This window comes from Colletotrichum acutatum (genome assembly GCF_030867785.1).
Source record: "Colletotrichum acutatum strain CBS 112980 chromosome Unknown BDZ83scaffold_177, whole genome shotgun sequence".
NCBI classification, from domain to species: domain Eukaryota; kingdom Fungi; phylum Ascomycota; class Sordariomycetes; order Glomerellales; family Glomerellaceae; genus Colletotrichum; species Colletotrichum acutatum.
The window spans coordinates 38,344-57,197 of NW_026849171.1; the positions used below are offsets into that span (position 1 = coordinate 38,344).

General features: G+C 53.7%; 6 protein-coding genes across 6 annotated transcripts; 3 read left to right on the forward strand and 3 right to left on the reverse strand.

The window, feature by feature from the left end:
• The first annotated feature begins 1,769 nt into the window (after window positions 1-1,769).
• Window positions 1,770-3,877, forward strand: BDZ83DRAFT_797225 (aldehyde dehydrogenase domain-containing protein). Its single transcript, XM_060515886.1, has 7 exons — window positions 1,770-2,196; window positions 2,262-2,494; window positions 2,549-2,764; window positions 2,816-2,876; window positions 2,936-2,968; window positions 3,032-3,335; window positions 3,395-3,877. The coding sequence occupies exons 1-7, from the start codon at window positions 1,876-1,878 to the stop codon at window positions 3,688-3,690; spliced, it is 1,464 nt and encodes a 487-aa protein (XP_060358677.1). The 5' UTR covers window positions 1,770-1,875; the 3' UTR covers window positions 3,691-3,877.
• Window positions 3,878-4,555: 678 nt separating this feature from the next.
• Window positions 4,556-5,467, forward strand: BDZ83DRAFT_591723 (short-chain dehydrogenase; the record flags this gene model as incomplete). The annotated part of the gene is made up of 2 exons (XM_060506466.1): window positions 4,556-5,048; window positions 5,100-5,467. 2 exons carry the CDS (start codon window positions 4,556-4,558, stop codon window positions 5,465-5,467), a joined length of 861 nt encoding a protein of 286 aa, XP_060358678.1.
• A 267-nt stretch (window positions 5,468-5,734) lies between these two features.
• Window positions 5,735-6,588, reverse strand: BDZ83DRAFT_757667 (short chain dehydrogenase; the record flags this gene model as incomplete). Its single annotated transcript, XM_060514927.1, has 2 exons — window positions 5,735-6,415; window positions 6,478-6,588. The coding sequence occupies 2 exons, from the start codon at window positions 6,586-6,588 to the stop codon at window positions 5,735-5,737; spliced, it is 792 nt and encodes a 263-aa protein (XP_060358679.1).
• Window positions 6,589-7,017: 429 nt separating this feature from the next.
• On the reverse strand, window positions 7,018-7,684 carry BDZ83DRAFT_641030 (uncharacterized protein). The gene has a single exon (XM_060509528.1). The coding sequence runs from the start codon at window positions 7,428-7,430 to the stop codon at window positions 7,179-7,181; it is 252 nt and encodes an 83-aa protein (XP_060358680.1). The 5' UTR covers window positions 7,431-7,684; the 3' UTR covers window positions 7,018-7,178.
• A 1,536-nt stretch (window positions 7,685-9,220) lies between these two features.
• On the forward strand, window positions 9,221-13,694 carry BDZ83DRAFT_641033 (Hydantoinase B/oxoprolinase-domain-containing protein). Its single transcript, XM_060509529.1, has 2 exons — window positions 9,221-9,744; window positions 9,795-13,694. The coding sequence occupies exons 1-2, from the start codon at window positions 9,531-9,533 to the stop codon at window positions 13,628-13,630; spliced, it is 4,050 nt and encodes a 1,349-aa protein (XP_060358681.1). The 5' UTR covers window positions 9,221-9,530; the 3' UTR covers window positions 13,631-13,694.
• Window positions 13,695-13,885: 191 nt separating this feature from the next.
• BDZ83DRAFT_591740 (major facilitator superfamily transporter) lies at window positions 13,886-15,294 on the reverse strand (the record flags this gene model as incomplete). The annotated part of the gene is made up of 2 exons (XM_060506469.1): window positions 13,886-14,130; window positions 14,184-15,294. The coding sequence occupies 2 exons, from the start codon at window positions 15,292-15,294 to the stop codon at window positions 13,886-13,888; spliced, it is 1,356 nt and encodes a 451-aa protein (XP_060358682.1).
• Between the last annotated feature and the right edge of the window lie 3,560 nt (window positions 15,295-18,854).

Below are 18,854 nucleotides of genomic sequence, written 5' to 3' on the forward strand. Positions count from 1 at the left end.
GCGTCTACTAAATGCTTAAGGTTGAGGAGGCGAGCAATATGGTGCTAGATATGACTGGCTCCTGCAGCCTCCTTCAAAATACTATGTCATGGCGCAAGATGAAGTGCAAAGTCTCAATATAACTAGATCTATAGACTTTTGAGTAGATTCGATTGAAATAGGTACAATGACAGCAAGGCTCGGCAGATTTTAACCCAAGACATGGCTTGCGGCTGAGTTTCAGCTGACCGCCGGTCCGCGGGAAGTGTGACGTGAAGATGATTCCAGCATCGTTCTACTGTAGGCTCTTTAGCACCAATACCTTGGAAGACTAGTACAATTTTCGCTTCACGCAGTAGGTCACCGCCATGGGGGTGACATCGTAACCCCACCCAGACGCTCGATACAGTGGCGTCTTTTCATAGCTTCTCGGTTAGAGCGGTAGGAATCACTTGCCGATAGCAATTTACCATCAGACATCGGAGTCTAAATACGAGAGACCCGGGATAAGGAGCGTTCTGGCGTGTAAGTCATTTGATGAGATTGAGACAGCAAAGGTCATCTGCGAGAACGGTCATCTGCGAGACAAAGGCGTTTCCTCATTCTGGGCATGGACGAAAGCAGTGGCATGAGTTTCGAAAGCGCTTGAGATTTCACGGGTCTGTACCATTTTTTACTCTCTAGGCATGGCGTCTCATCTTCAACTTTGAGATCCCATTAATCAGCTTCACAGCCGTCTACCATGAATCAAAGACTGGCAAGATCTTCTCTGTACTCGTGGTTGAAATTATGTTGAATTGACGGGCTGCCGGCAGGTCTCAGCGATATGAAATGTTAGCCGTCGATTCATCATACTTGAGACAGGTGGTATCATGGCCAGGGTTTTCGATGTGGACAATTCTGCTCTGGATATCAGAGGGCAGTGATTGGTGAATTTTCCCGAGGCGCTACGTATTCAGGTACTCTGGCTTGGATTGATGATCCTTCTCTTGATTGATTCCCACGGCATCGTGGGACAATATCGACCTGTGCCAATATATAAGTCGCCTTAGTTCCCATCTTCTGTTTGTTATCAATGGAGTAGTGTACTCTGAATTTCTTCATGCCCTCTCCAATGTCTCTCCAGACCAGTGAGATACCTAATGTGGATTACCATATAGATCCACACATGTAAAAGTTTCCACCGTCATTCTCCAAGTTGGTCGACCACGGGGAGGCTCATAGATCGGTTATTGCTTGCGCAATATCAAACTTTCATGTATCTATGTAACCTAGCGATGAAGCAGGATTGGTGTAATGTCCATGTCGGCACTGTCAGACTTGTCGGGTCGCTGGCGCTTACTAAGATAGGCCATAACATGACTTGCTTTCAGTCTTCCGTGAAAATAATAATCCTCCATCAATTCTACTATAGACAAGATAATGAAGTCTCACTATGGAAATTCCCCGGCATTGTTTTCCTTACTGGGGGAGGAGTCGGCTACCTATCTTTGGAAAGTTCGGCCGACCTATATCGCCTGCGTGACAACGTGATCTCACTGAAACCGGTAACCTATCGTGGTATGATATGGCCGTTCTGATTCCAGGGCGATGACCCCGGACCGGAATTATTGGACCGACTGAACCGGAGCTCGTCATAACTGATGTTATCCGAGGATCTAGAAAGGGCAGATGCACGACGTATCGGCGGTCGGTCCGGTCTTTGGAGTGTCTCGAACTGCGGGGTACTTGTGCTGCCAGCTGAGTAACCGAAATGTCTTAGATACATGTTGAATGATGTCCTCGTACCGATGACTGCCCTTTTCAAGAGCCTGCCAACAAAACCTCAACAATCTGTGCGGGGTAGAATTTTTTTATCACAGTCAGTTATTCTCCCAACCCACAGCAAAACGAGTCATGGCCGATACTATAAACAATCACAGCTTCACGGCACTGAGTTTCAGTGACGATTTTGTTCAGATTATAGACGGAAAAGCTTCTCCAACAGTGAACAACCGTCATGGCATCAATCCGGCAAACCTGACTGCAAAAGCAGGGGTTCCTATTGCTACGCGCGAGGATCTTGATCTTGCCGTCGCTGCAGCAAAGGATGCCTTCAAAGCATGGTCGAAGGTTTCGTACGAAGACCGAAAGAGTGCTGTTCTGGCATATGCGAATGCTATTGATAGCCACCGAACCCAGTTCAGAGACTTGCTGATCTCTGAACAAGGAAAGCCAGTATGAGCCCCTACACAAAGTCTTCTTCATAGCATCGAATGCCAGGTTACGCTTACACTCCCTAGATCCCTCAAGCAGACGCCGAGACAGAGGCTGCGATCAGCTGGATTCGTGGCATGGCCGGTATCTCACTACCGGAGGATGTTGTAGAGGACAACGATCACCGGACCATCATCACTCGTTACGCTCCTCTGGGTGTAGTCGGAGCTATTGTTCCGTGGAACTTTCCACTGCTTCTAGCTACGGGTAAAATTGCGCCAGCCCTCCTGACCGGAAATGTGATCATTGTCAAGCCATCGTATGAATGTTGACACAATAAGAAGCCATGCTATGGATGCTAACAGACTCGCAGACCCTTCACCCCGTACTGTGGGCTGAAGTTAGTTGAACTAGCACAACAGTTCTTCCCGCCGGGTGTGGTGCAGTCTTTGAGTGGAGACGACGACCTTGGACCTTGGTTGACAAGTCACCCGGGCATTGACAAGATCAGCTTCACTGGATCCACAGCAACGGGAAAACTAGTGATGCAGAGTGCAAGCAAGACTTTGAAGAGAGTCACGCTGGAATTGTGAGTGTACTGGTATTGCTGAATTGGTCAAGCAAAGACTTACGAGAAAAGGGGAGGAAATGATCCCGCTATCGTGTTCCCGGATGTAGATGTTGACAAGGTCGCCGAGAAGGTGTGTTTAACTCAACGACTCTACAGCCTACTGATCATCACTGACTAAAATGACAAAAGGTGGCGTTCTTCGCCTTTCTCAACTCCGGCCAGGTATTTATGTTTACGCTACCGTTTCTCTATCTCCGCAACTATTCACTTACACTTTTCACTCAGATCTGCCTTAATCTAAAGCGCATTTACGTGCATGAGACCATCTTCGACCGCTTCAAGGAAGCCTTAGTGAAGCACGTCAAGGGATACAACCTTGGTGATGGCTCGCAACCTGGCGTCACTCATGGACCTCTGCAGAACTCGATGCAGTATGAACGAGTCAAAACATTCTTCTCGGACATCGAGTCTCAAGGATGGAAAGTCGCTGTAGGCGGCAACATTGAGAAGTCGCAAGGCTACTTCATTACCCCTACGATCATCGACCGCCCTCCTGAGAAGTCGCGCCTGGTCGTCGAGGAGCCCTTTGGTAGGTTCCCCCGGCCCTTGCCAACCATAAGAATCTTGGCTCTGATGCATTTTGAACAGGTCCTATTGTTCCTCTTCTTTCCTGGAGCAGCGAAGATGAGGTTATTTCCCGTGCCAATGACACATCGATGGGCCTTGGAGCATCCGTGTGGACAAACGACCTTGAAAAAGCCGCCAAGATTGCTAGGCAAATCCAAGCAGGCAATGTTTGGGTCAACACACACTTCGATCTCACACCTTTAGCTCCATTCGGAGGGCACAAGGAGAGTGGAATTGGAACCGAGTGGGGTGCAAATGGTCTGAAAGGGTTCTGTAATGTGCAAACCCTATTCCTCAACAAGCAAGTCGTTAGTTGAGTACCTTAGTTACAATGTTGCCACTCATGCACTTCACCCTTACTTTAAGAGATTGAAGTCTATGTTGGATCTCTGGTTACTTAGTCGACCACCTATGCATTCCAATCTTATTCCAAACGATTCAAGCCAGTGGTGGACTGCAAGTATCTTTCAATCTTCACAACCACGTATGCCGGCTAGACGTGAGTCCTTGACTGAGTGCGGCAAGAAGTCTGCTTGAATCACGAGATCCTTGACATCACTCTCCTCGATTCCTACTTAGTATATTGGCCTGAAAGTAACATTGTTCAAACTAGATGGTTGTCACGGCGTCTTTGAACCCTTCAGTCTCCTCTTTCTGGTAACGACATGCACCGTAATCATGTAGCGACCTGCAATTATTAGGAGATAGACATGTTATTTCACTTACCGACAAGATCCAATCAGCGCCACGAAACCGTCAAAGATGTAATTTCTTCGCTTGCTGTGTGACACGGCGGCCGCCCCCAATGCACATCCCACAAAAACCCCTGTCACTGATCATTGAGAAATAACGCAAAGTACCGGGGCCCTTATTCAGCATGCGCTTTTCACTTGACGCGTCGCACTCTGGGACTAAAACAGAAAGTCCAAAGTGGCCGCTTTTCCGCTCCCCTAGCTTGAAAATGGACCTGGCTACACCGCATACAGTCCAAAACCCGGTCTGAGTCCCATTCGACGACCGACACGTCGCACGACATTACAGTTGCCTGGTATCTGGGAGGGGTTTGAAGAATGTCTGCAAGTAACTGGGTCTGGGGTGTGAATCGGCTATTAATATCGACAAGCTCCGCCAAGCCACGTGTGTGCAACTCCTTCTCAACGACATCGCATTGCATACACAAACATGGCCGAATTCCTTATTGAAGACAAAGACTTGATCAGCCTCAAGGGCAAGGTGGCCATCGTGACTGGTGGATCATCAGGCATTGGCCTAGCTGCAGTCAACACGCTTCTTTCTCAGGGTGCCTCCGTCGTCAACGCAGATATTCAGCCGCCAGCGGAGCAACCCGAAAATTCTTACACATTTGTGAAGACCGATGTCACCATCTGGGCTGACCAGATCGCACTCTTCAAAAAGACAAAGGAGGTCCACGGACGTATCGACCATGTCTTTGCCAACGCTGGCCTTGGTCCTCGCGCCAACTATCTGTCTACTGAAGTAGACGAGAACGGCGATCTTAAAGAGCCAACACACCAGCTTCTGGATGTCAGTCTCACAGGTGTCATGCACACGGCTACGATCGCGATATATTACATGCGGCAACAGGCCGAGGGTGGCAGTATTGTTATCAACGGTTCTACCACCGGTCTCCAGCGGCTTCGTGCTGTAGACTACTGTGAGTTGGAGCCCCTTTGTGGCTTGCTTTCCAGCTAACAACATCTCTCAGCCACGGCCAAGCATGCGGTTCTCGGATTCGGACGTGGCCTGGTCCCGCTCATCGCATCTGCCAACTTGCCCATCAGAGTCAACACCCTGGCGCCGACGTGGGCGGATAGCAGCGTGCTGCCGGACTTGAAAGGTCTTATGGCTAAGATTGGAGTCGAGATCCAGACCGCTGAAGCCGTTGCCCGCGGCGCAGCGTATCTAATGGCCGACACTACCCGGAACGGCAATGTGATCCATGTGCAGCTTGGGAAATACAAGGAGATTGACGAGGCTGTCCTGCTCCCGGCTTTTGAGTCTATCAAAGGTCCTGATTATCCTGGTGAGGACGAGGTTCTGCGCCGCCTGCAGGAGCTCATGATGGCCGCGTAACTGATTTGTTGCAAACGTCAGTAGGGCCTGGGTTCTGGGCAGGGGCTGGAGTCAAATCTACGCATCTTTTATGAATACACCACAATGAGTCTGAAGATTGACGGTAAAGCAAAATTATCAGCGAATAACCCAAACATCCAAGAAAGCTATGGTTCTTCGAGCAATCGTAGGCAAACTTATGAGACACAGTGCAGAGACTCATTGAATAAGATCTTGAAGTTACTCCTGAGGGAAATAGTAGCTGTGAATTTCGGAGTTAAAGGTAGCCTACAACATTGAGAACCCTCCAGAAGCAGATATAGTCTGCCCAGTAACCCAATTTGCCTGCTCCTCAGCAAGCATAGCAACAACATACGCGACATCCTCCGGCTTGCCCATCCGATTCTCGAAAGGCGTCATCGCCACAATCATTTTGACATGTTCCCCATGAGCCTCCGACGCCCCTGAGTCGCGCGCCATGTCCGTCTCCGTGACACCGGGCTCAACCGCGTTGACGGTATGTCCCGCCGGGCCCAACTCCGCGGCTAGGGCACGTGTGAGGCCCTCCAGCCCGGCCTTGGAGGCCAAGTAGAGACTCGCGGAGGCGTAGCCGCCCCGGGCTGCGACGGAGGTGATGTTGATGATGCGGCCTGGACGGCGGAGGTGCGGTATGACAGCTTGAGACATGAAGAAGGGCCCTTTGAGGTTGACGTCGATGCTCTCCTGGAAGTTTGCTGGTGTAACATCTGACACGGGTAGTTTAGATGTTATACCGGCGTTGTTTACGAGGATATCGATGTGTTCTCCAAACGCTTTGACGGTGGCCTCAACGATCCGCGCGGGAGAGTCGGGCGAGGAGATGTCGGCTCGCACTGCGATGGCATCCGCCCCATTGCCCAAGCCTTTGACGCTATTTACTACATCTTGCGCAACATTCACGCTGTTCTCTGACACATAGGCGATAACGACCTGTGGACTTCTGTCAGTGGTCCAGGCTCATCAATGATCGGGGAAGTTGACTTTGGACTGACGTTTGCGCCTCTCTTGGCTAGCTCAAGAGCAATAGCGGCACCAATGCCTCTAGAACCGCCAGTCACAATGGCGACTTTGCCGTGCATAGACTTAGCTTGCGTGGAGGCCATTTTGCCGATCTTAACTGAAATGAAGGAGTATCAGAACATAAAGCTAGGGCTGCAGCAAACGTGGTGGGAAAGAGACTGAAGAGAAAGCGGGGTCCCACGAATCAAAGACTTCCTTTAGACTTTGAATTTTTCCATAGTAGTTAGTAAGATCCAAATGGAAACAACGGGTCTTGTAGAACAGCCTCCAGGCGGGATGTCGAGAGTAAAGCTCCTCAATTCGCACGACTTGGACTCGCTTGTCAACAAACACTAGCTCCGCATTCCTGGCCCCCGGAACTCCTAGACAGGTGAGATTTCAGATCTGCCTATTGCCAGGGACATTGCACCTCACTTAGATACGATGGCAGTCAAGAAAGTGTGACAAGAACAACTTGTTTCTGGGTTGTGTCATCTTCGTGATAAGATGCAAGGTCTATCTCAAGTGGCCTTCCTCGGTTGCGATCTTGGTGCAGCGGTTGCCGTGCCCAACCCGCCTACCCCTTCCCTCCCCAATGCTTCTGCTAAACAGCAACGCTACCGCCCATGCCAAAAATCATCAATCTCTCCTTCATCGCTTCAAAATGACCAAAAAATGATTTCGTACAGGGAATTTAGACGCAAGCGACAGTCTGGGTGCAGCCGTCGCCGCGCTTGAGGCCCTTGCAGGAGTCCTCGTTGGCCTTGGTAGCCTTGGCGTCAAAGGTGTCCGTCTTGCCCTTCTGGCAGACGCCGGTGTTGCCCGTGCAGAAGAGGTTGGTGCCCTGCTGGCAGACGGACAGGTAGTTTGCGGTCTCGTAGGTGGTCTGAGCGGAAGCGCCAGCGACCATGATGCTGGCGAGGACGGCGAAGGTAGGGAACTGCATTTTGGCTGTTGTTTGTAGTGGTGGTTTTTGATTGAGGTTGAAAGAGGGGCAAGTTGATTTTTGGTAGTGAAGTCGTTGCGAAAGAGACAGTTGTGTGAGTGAGAGATGTTGAGATGGGGGACAAGTATTACGCCATTAAAGAGATTCCTCAGTTACTTATATAGAAGTTCTACTCATCGATTCACGGAGACCTCCTGCCGTCCAAGCCTTTGATAGATCATCACAATCTCGCTGACTCGAGCCGATGTCTCGAGGCCATCGTAAGCGAAGCGACACAACTCGAGAGCTTCCAAGTGGGATGGGACATCGGTGTCACCGTGGAACCGTGGGCTTGGTGCGTACGCAGTAGTGCCGCCCAACCGAGAACCTTAAAAAAAGACCCGTGTGCTGAGACGAACACTTTCGGCCTTCTCTGGCGTGGCTTTGCCATCATGCGTTCCATTTATATTAACAATGACGTTTCAACTTGAACGCGTGGTGTCTCGCAGCCCTGGTTAGTGGCTAAGTCTGTATTGCGACCCCTAGGAAACAGTTGCCAGACTAAGCAATCGGACGGACAATGGCAACTTAATTATATTGCAAAGTGGAGTGTTGTTGGAAGTTGGCTCACTCGGCGCAGTTTGCCTGGTGGCTCGTTGGTGGAAAGTGAAAACAACCAAGGCTTTCCCCAGATTCAATTGCGGATACTAAACTCCGGGAATTATGTGCCGCTTCCAGGTGTTTGGGTCTATTTACCACGAGGCGCGCGCGTTGAGCAAGATTAGCAAGTCTTGCTAAGTCTTTGGTAAGTCTCAAGGTTTGCGTATGACCTAGGTGATGTCTAGCGATCCTGAACGACTGAGCTCAGGTCCTAACCTCTAAGCCCTCTTGCCGGTGGCCCACAACAAGCCGAGTGAGTCGCGAATGCTCGGGAGATTCCACGTCCGAACCCTGAGTCGGGCGCTAGTCGGACTTCGATGGAGATTGATTCGTTAGAAGTGGGCAGCGATTGCTGTGATGATGCGGTTGGCGCAAGCTACTATCATGGCCAGTGATCCCGTTGACCCAACGATGTTGCAAACGCGCATTGATGAGTTCAGTGGAAGCCTTCGAAGTTGTTGAATGCCAGTTCAGTGCACCTCAGTTCAGCCATATGAACCGATCGCACGGATGAAGTGTCGTCCAAAGCTACCCTCAATCCGCAAACTCTTCTGAAAGAGAACCAAACAGAGATAAAAGTTGGGGCAGAATTGTGTGCCACGAGAGTGCCTGACAAGGTTGTCTGTCCAAAAATGCCAAGTTGCTTGAGTGATCGGCGTGTCTATTGGCCTTCGACTCACTCCACACGTTCTTCCGTCCGAACTGAAGGACACTTGCCACGCGGTCTCTGCAACTCAGCTTAAGCATTCTGCTCGTCACAAACATGACCGCCAAGCTCCGGTTGACAGACGGCAGTGCACCCTCGCACCGGCCTCGGAAGCCGGACACCATGGTGCTCGCGTACCTCGTGGGAGGGTCATGATCGACCCGTCCCTCGGGGGAAACATCCGGGGATGACTCGGGACGCGACTTCTGTAGGATCAATGGCGCAATCATATGTGTAGTCGTTGCCCCCAATTGAGCCTCACGAAACGTAGACACCATACCGAACTCATAGAGCCGAATTCACTTGACGGGCGATAAGCATGAGCGGTCGAAGTAAAGTCTTTGTCGGGGACGACCCGACGCTGGGTCCGCAAGAGGCGGATAGCGTCCGGTCGCACGCAATCGTGCCGCCCGATACGCCCGACCGGCAGACGCTTGTTTGTTTGGTGAGCTGCTTGAGGAGGGGCGGAATCGGCGGTCCCTCCCACCAGGCACTCGGCATCAATTGCCGCAAGGAACGACAAGACTAATGAGACTTCTCATGAGATTCTCTTATTTACGCTGATGAGATCTACTCACATTCGCTCATGATCCACGTTTCGGAAGGCCGGACGTGAGCGAGATCTCATGGACTCACTCTCGTTCTCACTTATGAGCATTCATTGAAACATTTCTTGTACTCCTCAGTCCTGACTCACGGTCAGAACTCAACTAAGCATCAACACCACAAGGGATTACCAGTCTCAGCCGAGCATCATGGCCGCCGACATCAGAGTCTCAATCGATCGCGGCGGCACATTCTGCGACGTCATCGCCGAAATCGACGGTCGTGAACCCCTCATCTTCAAGCTTCTCTCCGAAGACCCAGCAAATTACCCTGACGCCCCGACTGAAGCCATCAGACGCGTCCTGAAATTCGTAGAGGGGAAGCCCATTCCCATCGGCGAAAAACTAGATGGCTCGCGCATCGGTGAATTTTCACATTGTTCATCATCTTGAGTCTTGCTAACACTTTCTCAGCATCATGTCGCATCGGTACCACAGTCGCCACAAACGCCCTTTTAGAACACAAGGGCGAGCGCTTCGCCTTCCTCACCACCAAAGGCTTCAAAGATGTCTGCGTCATCGGCGACCAGTCCCGTCCAAAACTTTTTGATCTCAACATCCGCAAGCCCACGGCTCTACACTCGACCGTCGTTGAGATCGATGAGCGCATCGTGCCGGCAGACTACGATCTCAATCCAACGCCCTTGGACAAGGAAGCGGCTCTCAAGGCTGCCTCAACATCACCACTAACGTCATCATCATCTACTCCCCAAGAAGGAGACCTCGTCCGCACACCAACCGGTGACCTAATCCGCATCCTCCGCCGCCCAAACCCCGACCTCATCCGGTCCCAACTCCGCGCTATCAAAGACGCAGGCTACACCTCCCTCGCAATCTCCTTCATGCACGCCTACCTCTACCCGGCCCACGAAGACCTCGTCGCCTCTCTCGCCCGCTCCCCGGAGTTCGCCTTCTCTTACGTGACAACCTCCTCCTCCACCTCCCCGACCATCAAGTTCCTCAACCGCAGCACCTCAACATGCTCAGAAGCCTACCTCTACCCCGTCATCCAGCGCTACGTCGCCTCCTTCCACGCTGGCTTCCTCCCCGATGCCCCACCGCGCCGCGTGGACTTCATGTGTTCCGACGGCGGCCTGAAAGCAGCCTCCCGCTTCCGCGGCAACGAGGCACTCCTCAGCGGCCCCGCAGGCGGCGTAGTTGGCATCGCGAGGTCCTGCTATGACCCGCAGGACGGCACGCCCGTTATCGGTCTCGACATGGGCGGCACCAGCACGGATGTCTCGCGGTACGATGGAAAGTACGACTACCTCACCGAGACCTCCATCGCGGGCCGCACAATCACCACGCCCATGCTCAACATCGCAACCGTAGCGGCTGGCGGCGGCTCGATCCTCTTTGCGCGCAGTGGTCTTTTGGCTGTAGGACCCGAGAGCGCCGGCGCGCACCCGGGGCCGGCATGTTACCGCAAGAACGGGCCTCTGACCGTCACGGATGCGAATCTCTTCCTCGGGCGCCTCGTCCCGTCCTCTTTCCCTTCCATCTTTGGACCGTCGGCCTCCGAACCGCTTGATACCGCCGTCGTTGAGGAGAAGTTTAAACAAATCACGGAAGAATTCAACGAGCAGACGAATCAGACTCTCCAACCGCACGACGTAGCCCTGGGCTTCCTAGACGTTGCAAACGAAACAATGGCCCGCCCCATCCGCAACGCGACCGAAGCCCGCGGCTTCGCCCCCGAAACCCACAATCTCGTCTCCTTTGGCGGCGCGGGTGGCCAGCATGCCTGCGAGATTGCCGACAAACTCGGTATCCGCCGCATCTTCATTCACAAATTCTCCTCTCTGCTTTCGGCATACGGCATCGCGCAGGCAGAGTTACAGAGCGAGACCCTGGAGCCCTACGGCGCGAAATTCAAAAACAGCGACGGCGCCGTGCAAGGGACCGTAGCATCCCATGTCGCTGACCGTCTGGCTGCGCTGAAGGAGAAGGTGACGCAAGAGTTAGTCTCTCAGGGCGCGGATGAAGCTTCTCTGGTGTTTGATGAGAGTCTTGTGCTGCGGTACTTTGGCACCGATACCAACCTCACAATTTCCCGTCCCGACGATGGTGACTATGCCGCGAGCTTCAAGGCTACGCACCTCCGCGAGTTTGCCTTCTCGATGGATCGGGACATCGTCATTGAGTCGATCAAGGTCCGCGGAACAGGCAGCGCGGCGGGGAGCGCGTTCGGGATGCGGGAGACGTCAGCGACTCAGGAGCTCGCGGATAGGAGGAGCGGTGCTAGCAGTGGTGTAGCTGCTGCCCCGGAGCCGAGCGTGAAGCAGAGGGTGTACATTGACGGCGAATGGCGCGAGACGGGCGTGTATCGTCTGGATGAAGTCCCCAGGGGCGTCGTGATCGAGGGCCCTGCACTGCTCATCGACCAGACGCAGACAATCTTTGTATCACCAACGTTCAACGCGTACATCCTTTCTTCCCACGTCCTCCTCGAGAAACAAGCTTCCGCAATAGCTTCATCAACATCACTCCTCTCCACCTCCACAGCGCCGACACAAATACCCCAAACTGAGGCAACAGAAACCACAGACCCAATCCTCCTCTCCGTCTTCGCTCACCGCTTCATGGCCATCGCAGAACAAATGGGCACCACCCTCCAACGCACCGCAATTTCTACCTCGATCAAAGAACGCCTCGACTTCTCCTGCGCAATCTTTAGCCCAGAGGGCAAACTCGTCGCCAACGCGCCCCATATCCCCATCCACCTCGGCTCCATGCAATTCGCCATCCAAGAACAACACCGCCACTGGAAAGGCCGCCTCCAACCCGGCGACGTCCTCCTGACAAACCACCCGCAATGGGGCGGCACACATCTCCCAGATTTGACCGTTGTCACGCCCGTCTTTGTCGATACCGGATCACCCTCCGCCGGTTCTGACGCTACCGACAAGACAGATGGTGACGAACCCACCACCCAAGAAATCGCCTTCTATGTCGCCTCCCGCGGCCATCACACAGACATAGGCGGCAAAGGCATCACCTCAATGATGCCCGAGTCCCGCCAGCTCTGGGAAGAAGGCCTCAACGTACCCACCCTCAAAATCGTCTCCCGCGGCCACTTTCTCGAATCCGACGTCGTCGCCGCCTTTGAGAAAGCGGGCTCCTTCCCAGGCTGCTCCACCTCCCGCCGTCTCGCCGACAACATCTCGGACCTGAAAGCCCAAACCTCCGCGAACCAGCGCGGCATCCTGCTCCTCCGGAAACTCTGCGCTGAGCAAGGCGAGGGAAGGCAAGGCGTGGCAGTGGTGCACAAGTACATGTCCGCCATCCAAGCCAACGCAGAGACGGCCGTCAGAACCTACTTCAAATCTCTAGCCGTCTCCCACCCGTCCGGTCTCTCCGCGACAGACCACCTAGACGACGGCACGCCCCTCCACGTCAACATCACAATTGCCCCCGAAACCGGCACCGCGACCTACGACTTCTCCCTCTCGGGCCCCCAAATCTGGGGAAACTACAACTGCCCCATCTCCATCACCCACTCTGCAATAATCTACACCATCCGCAGCCTGGTCGGCCTCGACATACCCCTAAACCAAGGCTGCCTGAACCCAGTAGACATCATCCTCCCACCGCAAGGTTCCGTCCTCAACCCCGGCCCCGGCGTCGCCATCTGCGGCAGCACACTCGCCTCGCAGCGCGTCATCGACGTCATCCTCCGCGCGTTCGGGACACACGGTGCAAGCCAGGGGTGCGCGAACAGTTTCGGCTGGGGCATGGGCGGGCGGGACCCGGAGACCGGGCAAGTCGTCAAGGGGTGGAATTACGGGGAGAGTATCGGCGGCGGGGTGGGTGCGGGAGCCGGGTACGACGGGGAGCACTCGACGCACGTGCACTCTACGAATACGCGCCAGACAGACGCGGAGGTTATTGAGAAGCGGACGGCTGTGCTTGTCAAGTCCTACGGTATCCGCAGAGGTAGCGGCGGTGTTGGGAAGTATCGCGGAGGCGACGGCATCACCCGTGAGATCCAGGCGCGTATACCGCTCAAGTTCAGTATTCTTTCGGATCGGAGGGTGTATAGGCCTTGGGGTATGGCTGGCGGTGGGCCGGGGCAAAAGGGGGAGAATTATGCGTTCCTGTTTAATGAGGAGGGGGGGATGGAAAAGATTAATCTTGGCGGAAAGGCGATTATCAACCTAAAGGAAGGCGAGTATATCCAGGTCAATACGCCAGGTGGTGGGGGATATGGCGGCAAGGAGGTGGAGGATAGACATCGGGGGTATGTATGAGTTGAACGATGCATCCTGATAGACCACAGACATAGATCAGTAGAACTTGCAGAAGATTATCACCAATATGCACTTCAGACTTGATGTGACTTGATAAAGCCTTGACATTACATATAAACGGACCTAATCCAACATTACAACATCCAATGCGCAAAGCACATCATGGTATCGTCATCCCTCGTCAACGTAAAATCCCAAACAACTCCCATGGATATCATGCAGGCATTGCCCTAACTTTCGCGGCAGCACCACTGCTTACGCGACCTCCTTCTCCAACTTGGTGTCGACCGTTCCCGGTGCGGCAACGTCAGCGATTGTCTCATCAGAGAACTTGAGATCCTCCTCGACAGTAACAGTGTCCTTGATCTTCAAGAAGATGATGGGCGCACCAATAACGAGGGCACCAGCAAGGCAACCCCAGGTGGCGCCGAAGATGGTGTTGTACTCGGTCTGAACACCATCGAGACGCCAGAAGACGGCAGCGCCGGCGGATTGAATACCTGTATTACGTTAGTATGAGTGCGTCAAATGAGTCGAGGGACGCGCAACTTACCCTTGTAGAAACCAGCCAGGTTGGCAGCCTTGCGGGAAGAGTTGGAGAGGGCACCCATGTACCAGTAAATGCTCGTCTGCCAGCAGGCATCGAAGAATCCGTAAAACATGTACAAGAACATGGGGCCAATGTAAGCCTCGCCGCCGTCGGTCCAGTCAATGGTGGGGTAGTCCAAGTTGCCTTCTATCTCGCCGCGAGGAGCCTGCTTCTTCTGCCATGCGTATCCACCGCCCCAGATGGCCATGGTCAAGACGAAAAGCGTAATGTAGGAGGCCTTTGCGCGCACGCTACGGCGGACCTTGGGGAAGTCAAGGGCATAGCCAAAGATGAGAGCACCGATAATCTGGGAGGACCAGTACAACAGGTTGTTGAGCGAGCGAGTGCGGGTGTTGAAGTGAGGGGCGTTCATGTCGTTTGTCTGGTAGGTGTAGAAGACGTTGGAGGTGAAGAACATGGGAAACAGAAGGATGATCCACGGGTCTTGGGCCAGGGTCTCCCACAAGCCCTTGAATTCGGACTGCCAAGAAGGGTTCTTCATGACGATAACCTTAGAGCCGTCCTCACGAATGATCTTGGGGACATCGCACATGAAGAGAGCAAGAATGGCACCAAGCAACATGAGAACAATGAAGGCAGCGTAGGTGCCGTCAGTAACAGTGCTTCGCGATGTGGTGTTGATGTTCTGGCCGAGGGGGATAAGAGCACCGATGACAGCGCCGAGGTTGAAGATCATCCAGAACCAGGAGATGTAGCGTCCCTTTTCCTTCTCAGAGGGGTAGGACATCATGATGGCACCCTGGCCAGTCCACAAGAGACCAGCGCACACGCCGAGGAAGGCACCGGCGAAAATGACGAAGCCTTCGTTTTGGTTGTGAGAGTAGGACAAGAACGAGGCGGCGTAGATGCAGTAGCCCAAGCCACCCAAGCTGAGAGTCAGACGGAGGCCGAGACGGTTGGCAAAGGTACCGGCGAAGAAGGCGGCGACAGCAAAGGTGGAGTACAAGGCCGTGTTGGCATCGTTGGAGGCCTTTGTGGAAACCTGACCACCGCCACCGAGACCACCGAGAGCATTGAACATTCCAGGGCAGAGGAAGCAGACGAAGGAGACCATGAAAAGCTGGATGCGTGGCGAAGCATACCAGAGCTCCTTGCCAGCAATGCGGAAGCCACGATACATGAAGCCGGCAGGGCGGGGAACGGGGCCGTCAACAGCGGTTGTTGTTGGGGCGGCGGTGGCGGGCTCGACATCGGGCGCAGCCGCAGGCTCGGGAGCGTGTTTCTCGTCAACGGAAGACATCTTGGCGGTAATGTGAAGTTGACGAGGTGGAGAGGTTCAGAGGCGTTGAGGTTGGCGGAGCGGCGTTGCGCCTTGGCGGGACGGAGGGAACTGGGGCCGGTCGTGTGTGGCTGCCGCTTGGTGCTCCTCTCTATTAAAGTGTCGCAGACTGTAAACTCAATCGTGCCAGACGATGGGTGATGGTGGCCCAAAGTAGCGCAGGCGCAAGGCTCGGTTCGATGAGTTTGGTCTGGAAAGACTGGACTGAAAGAATGAGACGGGCGAGCAAAGGCTAGAAGAAGGGTCCCCGGGGAGGTGTGCAGCTTCTTTATGGGACGGTTTATCGGGCTGCAGGTTGCAGTTGCACTGGACGATGATCGTGGGTGGAGCTTTGGTCAAGGTCGCGGTCCCGACGTGCCAGGATGAGGCGTGGCGGGTGCGAGAAAGATGACAAGGGGGGGCGGAGACTGGGAGGAAGTCGGGTGGAGGGTGTGAGGACGATGGAGGTGGTATCCGTAGCTAGGGTAGCCGGGGTTGGTTTGTTGACTTGGAGATGTTGAAGATGGGAGAAAGGTGTCGATGGAAGAGAAGGAGAAGAAAGATTGGTAGCGAAGTACCAAATACGCCAATTTGTTTATCGCCGCTAGTAGAACCGTGATGCGGGAAGACGGGATGAGATTGGAAGATGGCAAGAGCAAACAGTCAGGGGTATTTTTGCATAAGGTATAGAAATACCTTAATAAACGAGAAGCTTTGAAGGTTCGATGCTCAGATGCAGGGCAAGTGCAGATGGACGGATACCTCAGGTGCGAAGGAAAGAAGCTGGCAGCCGGGGCGTCGATGGCAAACGGGAAAGCGCGTCCACGGGTGACGGGTGTGGTGTGTGAGGTGTGAGACGATGGAAGGAGGGACTCAGGGAGAGATGTGCAGAGCTAAGGAAGGTGGCGCCAACGCCCGAATGGGACGGGACGGGTACGGAGTACGCAGCAGGTGAGAATTTGGGGGGAAGGCACCTCACACGCACCACGGCACCTTTGATGGCAGGAGGCAGGAGGAGCTACTGGTAGGAAGGAGCTACCCCAGTCGACCACTCTAGCAATGGAAGGGAAGGCACGGTCAGCTCAGGTAAGGTAGCAATGGGGACTCAGGAAGGAGTCGCCTTTCTCGTGTGCGTTCCATCTGACGTGTGGCTGAGTTGCCTATCAGCGACATGAACGAGAGACCTTGGACCGGGTTTGATAGATGGGCTGAGAGCCAATGTGTCAGTGTGGTGGTGTCAAAAAAGGTGGTAGGATGGCGTGGCAAGCTACGTGACAGTCAGAGGCAGCGGCCTATCCTGGAGGCTTAGATACGGCCCTTTATCCAGAACAATTGACACAATGAGCGACAGCCATCAGGCACTTGCAGAAGTGCGCCAAAGCTTGCTGGTCAAAGGTGATAATGCCAATTCAAAGGTGACAGCAGAATTGACTGACGGTGTGGAGCATGGGGAAACCAAACCAGGATCTGGCGGCGCCGCTGGGCAACGGGGGAAACAGCCGATGGGTTGAGAGGAGCCACTGAACAGGGATGCGATTGACTGAACTGGGTTATCCACAGATACGGATGGGGATATTTCGGTTCGGAGACCTGGCCGTGGACCTGAAGCTTCAAGGTCCAATCTTGATAAGAGAGACTCCGGCCCGGTCAGTGCCGAATGACGGATGGGCGAGCAATCAGTCGGTCAGACTTGATATCTTCTTGACGTTGATAGTTGCGGAATCTTGGAAGTTGGGTCTGATCGAGAGACGGGTACCCGTATGGTATTGTCGAGTCAAACAACAATCGGTCAAAGAAAGACGCAGTCCAATTTTAGACAAACTTCAACGGCGCCAGACAGCACGCGGTGGCGGCCTAAGCCAGGACGAAGAGCGGCTGTTCGCGGCAACGCGCGAGGTATCACCGTATCACGAGGTGTAGGTATTCGTTCCAACCTGCAAATAGGGTAGGGAGAATGGGTGATAGACGACGGCTGGAAGTTGGAATTGAGACATACGCGTTGTCAAAGTCCCATTGTTGCTGACTGGCTGTGTCAACCTCCCTCTCGTATCACACCACGTCTGCAGAGGTCCCTGGCTGGTATTCGAGGCCGGGTTACACCACAGAAGCAATTCTTTCTTGCTTGAATGAGTCTTTGGTGCTAGTGATATCAACTTTCCATTTGCCCCAATTCTCGTCAGGTTTCATCTCAAACCGCCTACCATCACTTGCAGGAAGTAATCTGACTTATTTGTTTTGACATGTGTGCCGCGCCGGGAGAAAGAAGCGAAATTCATCAACGAAATTCATGGTTCGTTGCGTCTCCACTCTACCCCAATCGATAAGCCCCACGACAAAGGGCCGATGCCTTGGGGTATCTGATTGGTCGACGGTTCGGGAGGTCACGAGGTGGCGCTTCCTTCCATCTCGGAGACTCTGATCGTAATTGGCTTATGGATTCCTGTACCTCGGCCGTTTGGGGAAGGAGAAGGAGAGATGACATGCATCCATCGCCTGCCGGCCGCCCGCACTGTGCCTTTTCAGTGCCGAAGACGCATCAAGTGCTGACAGCAGCACGCATCACAGCGAGTGCAGATGGATTCATCCTGCGGTCCACGGCATGCGGCTGATGCTGGTTCTTCTCGAGTAAGTGATATGGTAGAATACGAGGTCGATGTTCACATCTGCCCTACTTTCTTGTGTCTGCCATATCCCGTAAAAGATTTCAAGTACCAAGATCTAAACGCTACAGCTTTTGATCTCGTGCCTTCCTCCACACAGCAAACACAGTGGTAAAAACAGCAGCAACGGCCACCACACCACCACACCTTCCCCCCGTGCGGAGAGATTTTTAAAGTGGCGCCCAGAGCCAAGATAAACAAGCGTCAGCCAACCAGCGCGCTAGTCCTCGTCCCCCCGCCCCCTGCCATTTGAGGTCCGTGCAGGATGGAGAGGTGCATGTAACGTTTCCCTGAGATTGAAACTCAAAAAAAGAGAAGGAAAGAATGGAAAGAAGTGAGAAAAAAGAGGGGACCACACTGCGTGCCAGCATGCAGTTGCCAGACGAGAAGAAGCTTGTGGCTTCGTCAACAATGATCGTCTGCAGATTCGATACAGGTGCCTACCTTCACTCACAGCTACAGATACCCACCTACCTTATCCAACGCTATTCCCCAGACTCCCGTCCTTCGAGACTGTCCGGGATAATCCGTGCTCATCCGTCCTCGACGTGTTACGGAGCAGGAGCTGACCTGACCGTGCCCACGGCCTGGGAACCGGCCAGTTGCATCGGTGACACGACGGGACTGATAGACTGTTGCTCCAGTCTCCTACTCCAGTCTCCCTCCTCGTGGGTTCGTTACACAGATAAGGATGCT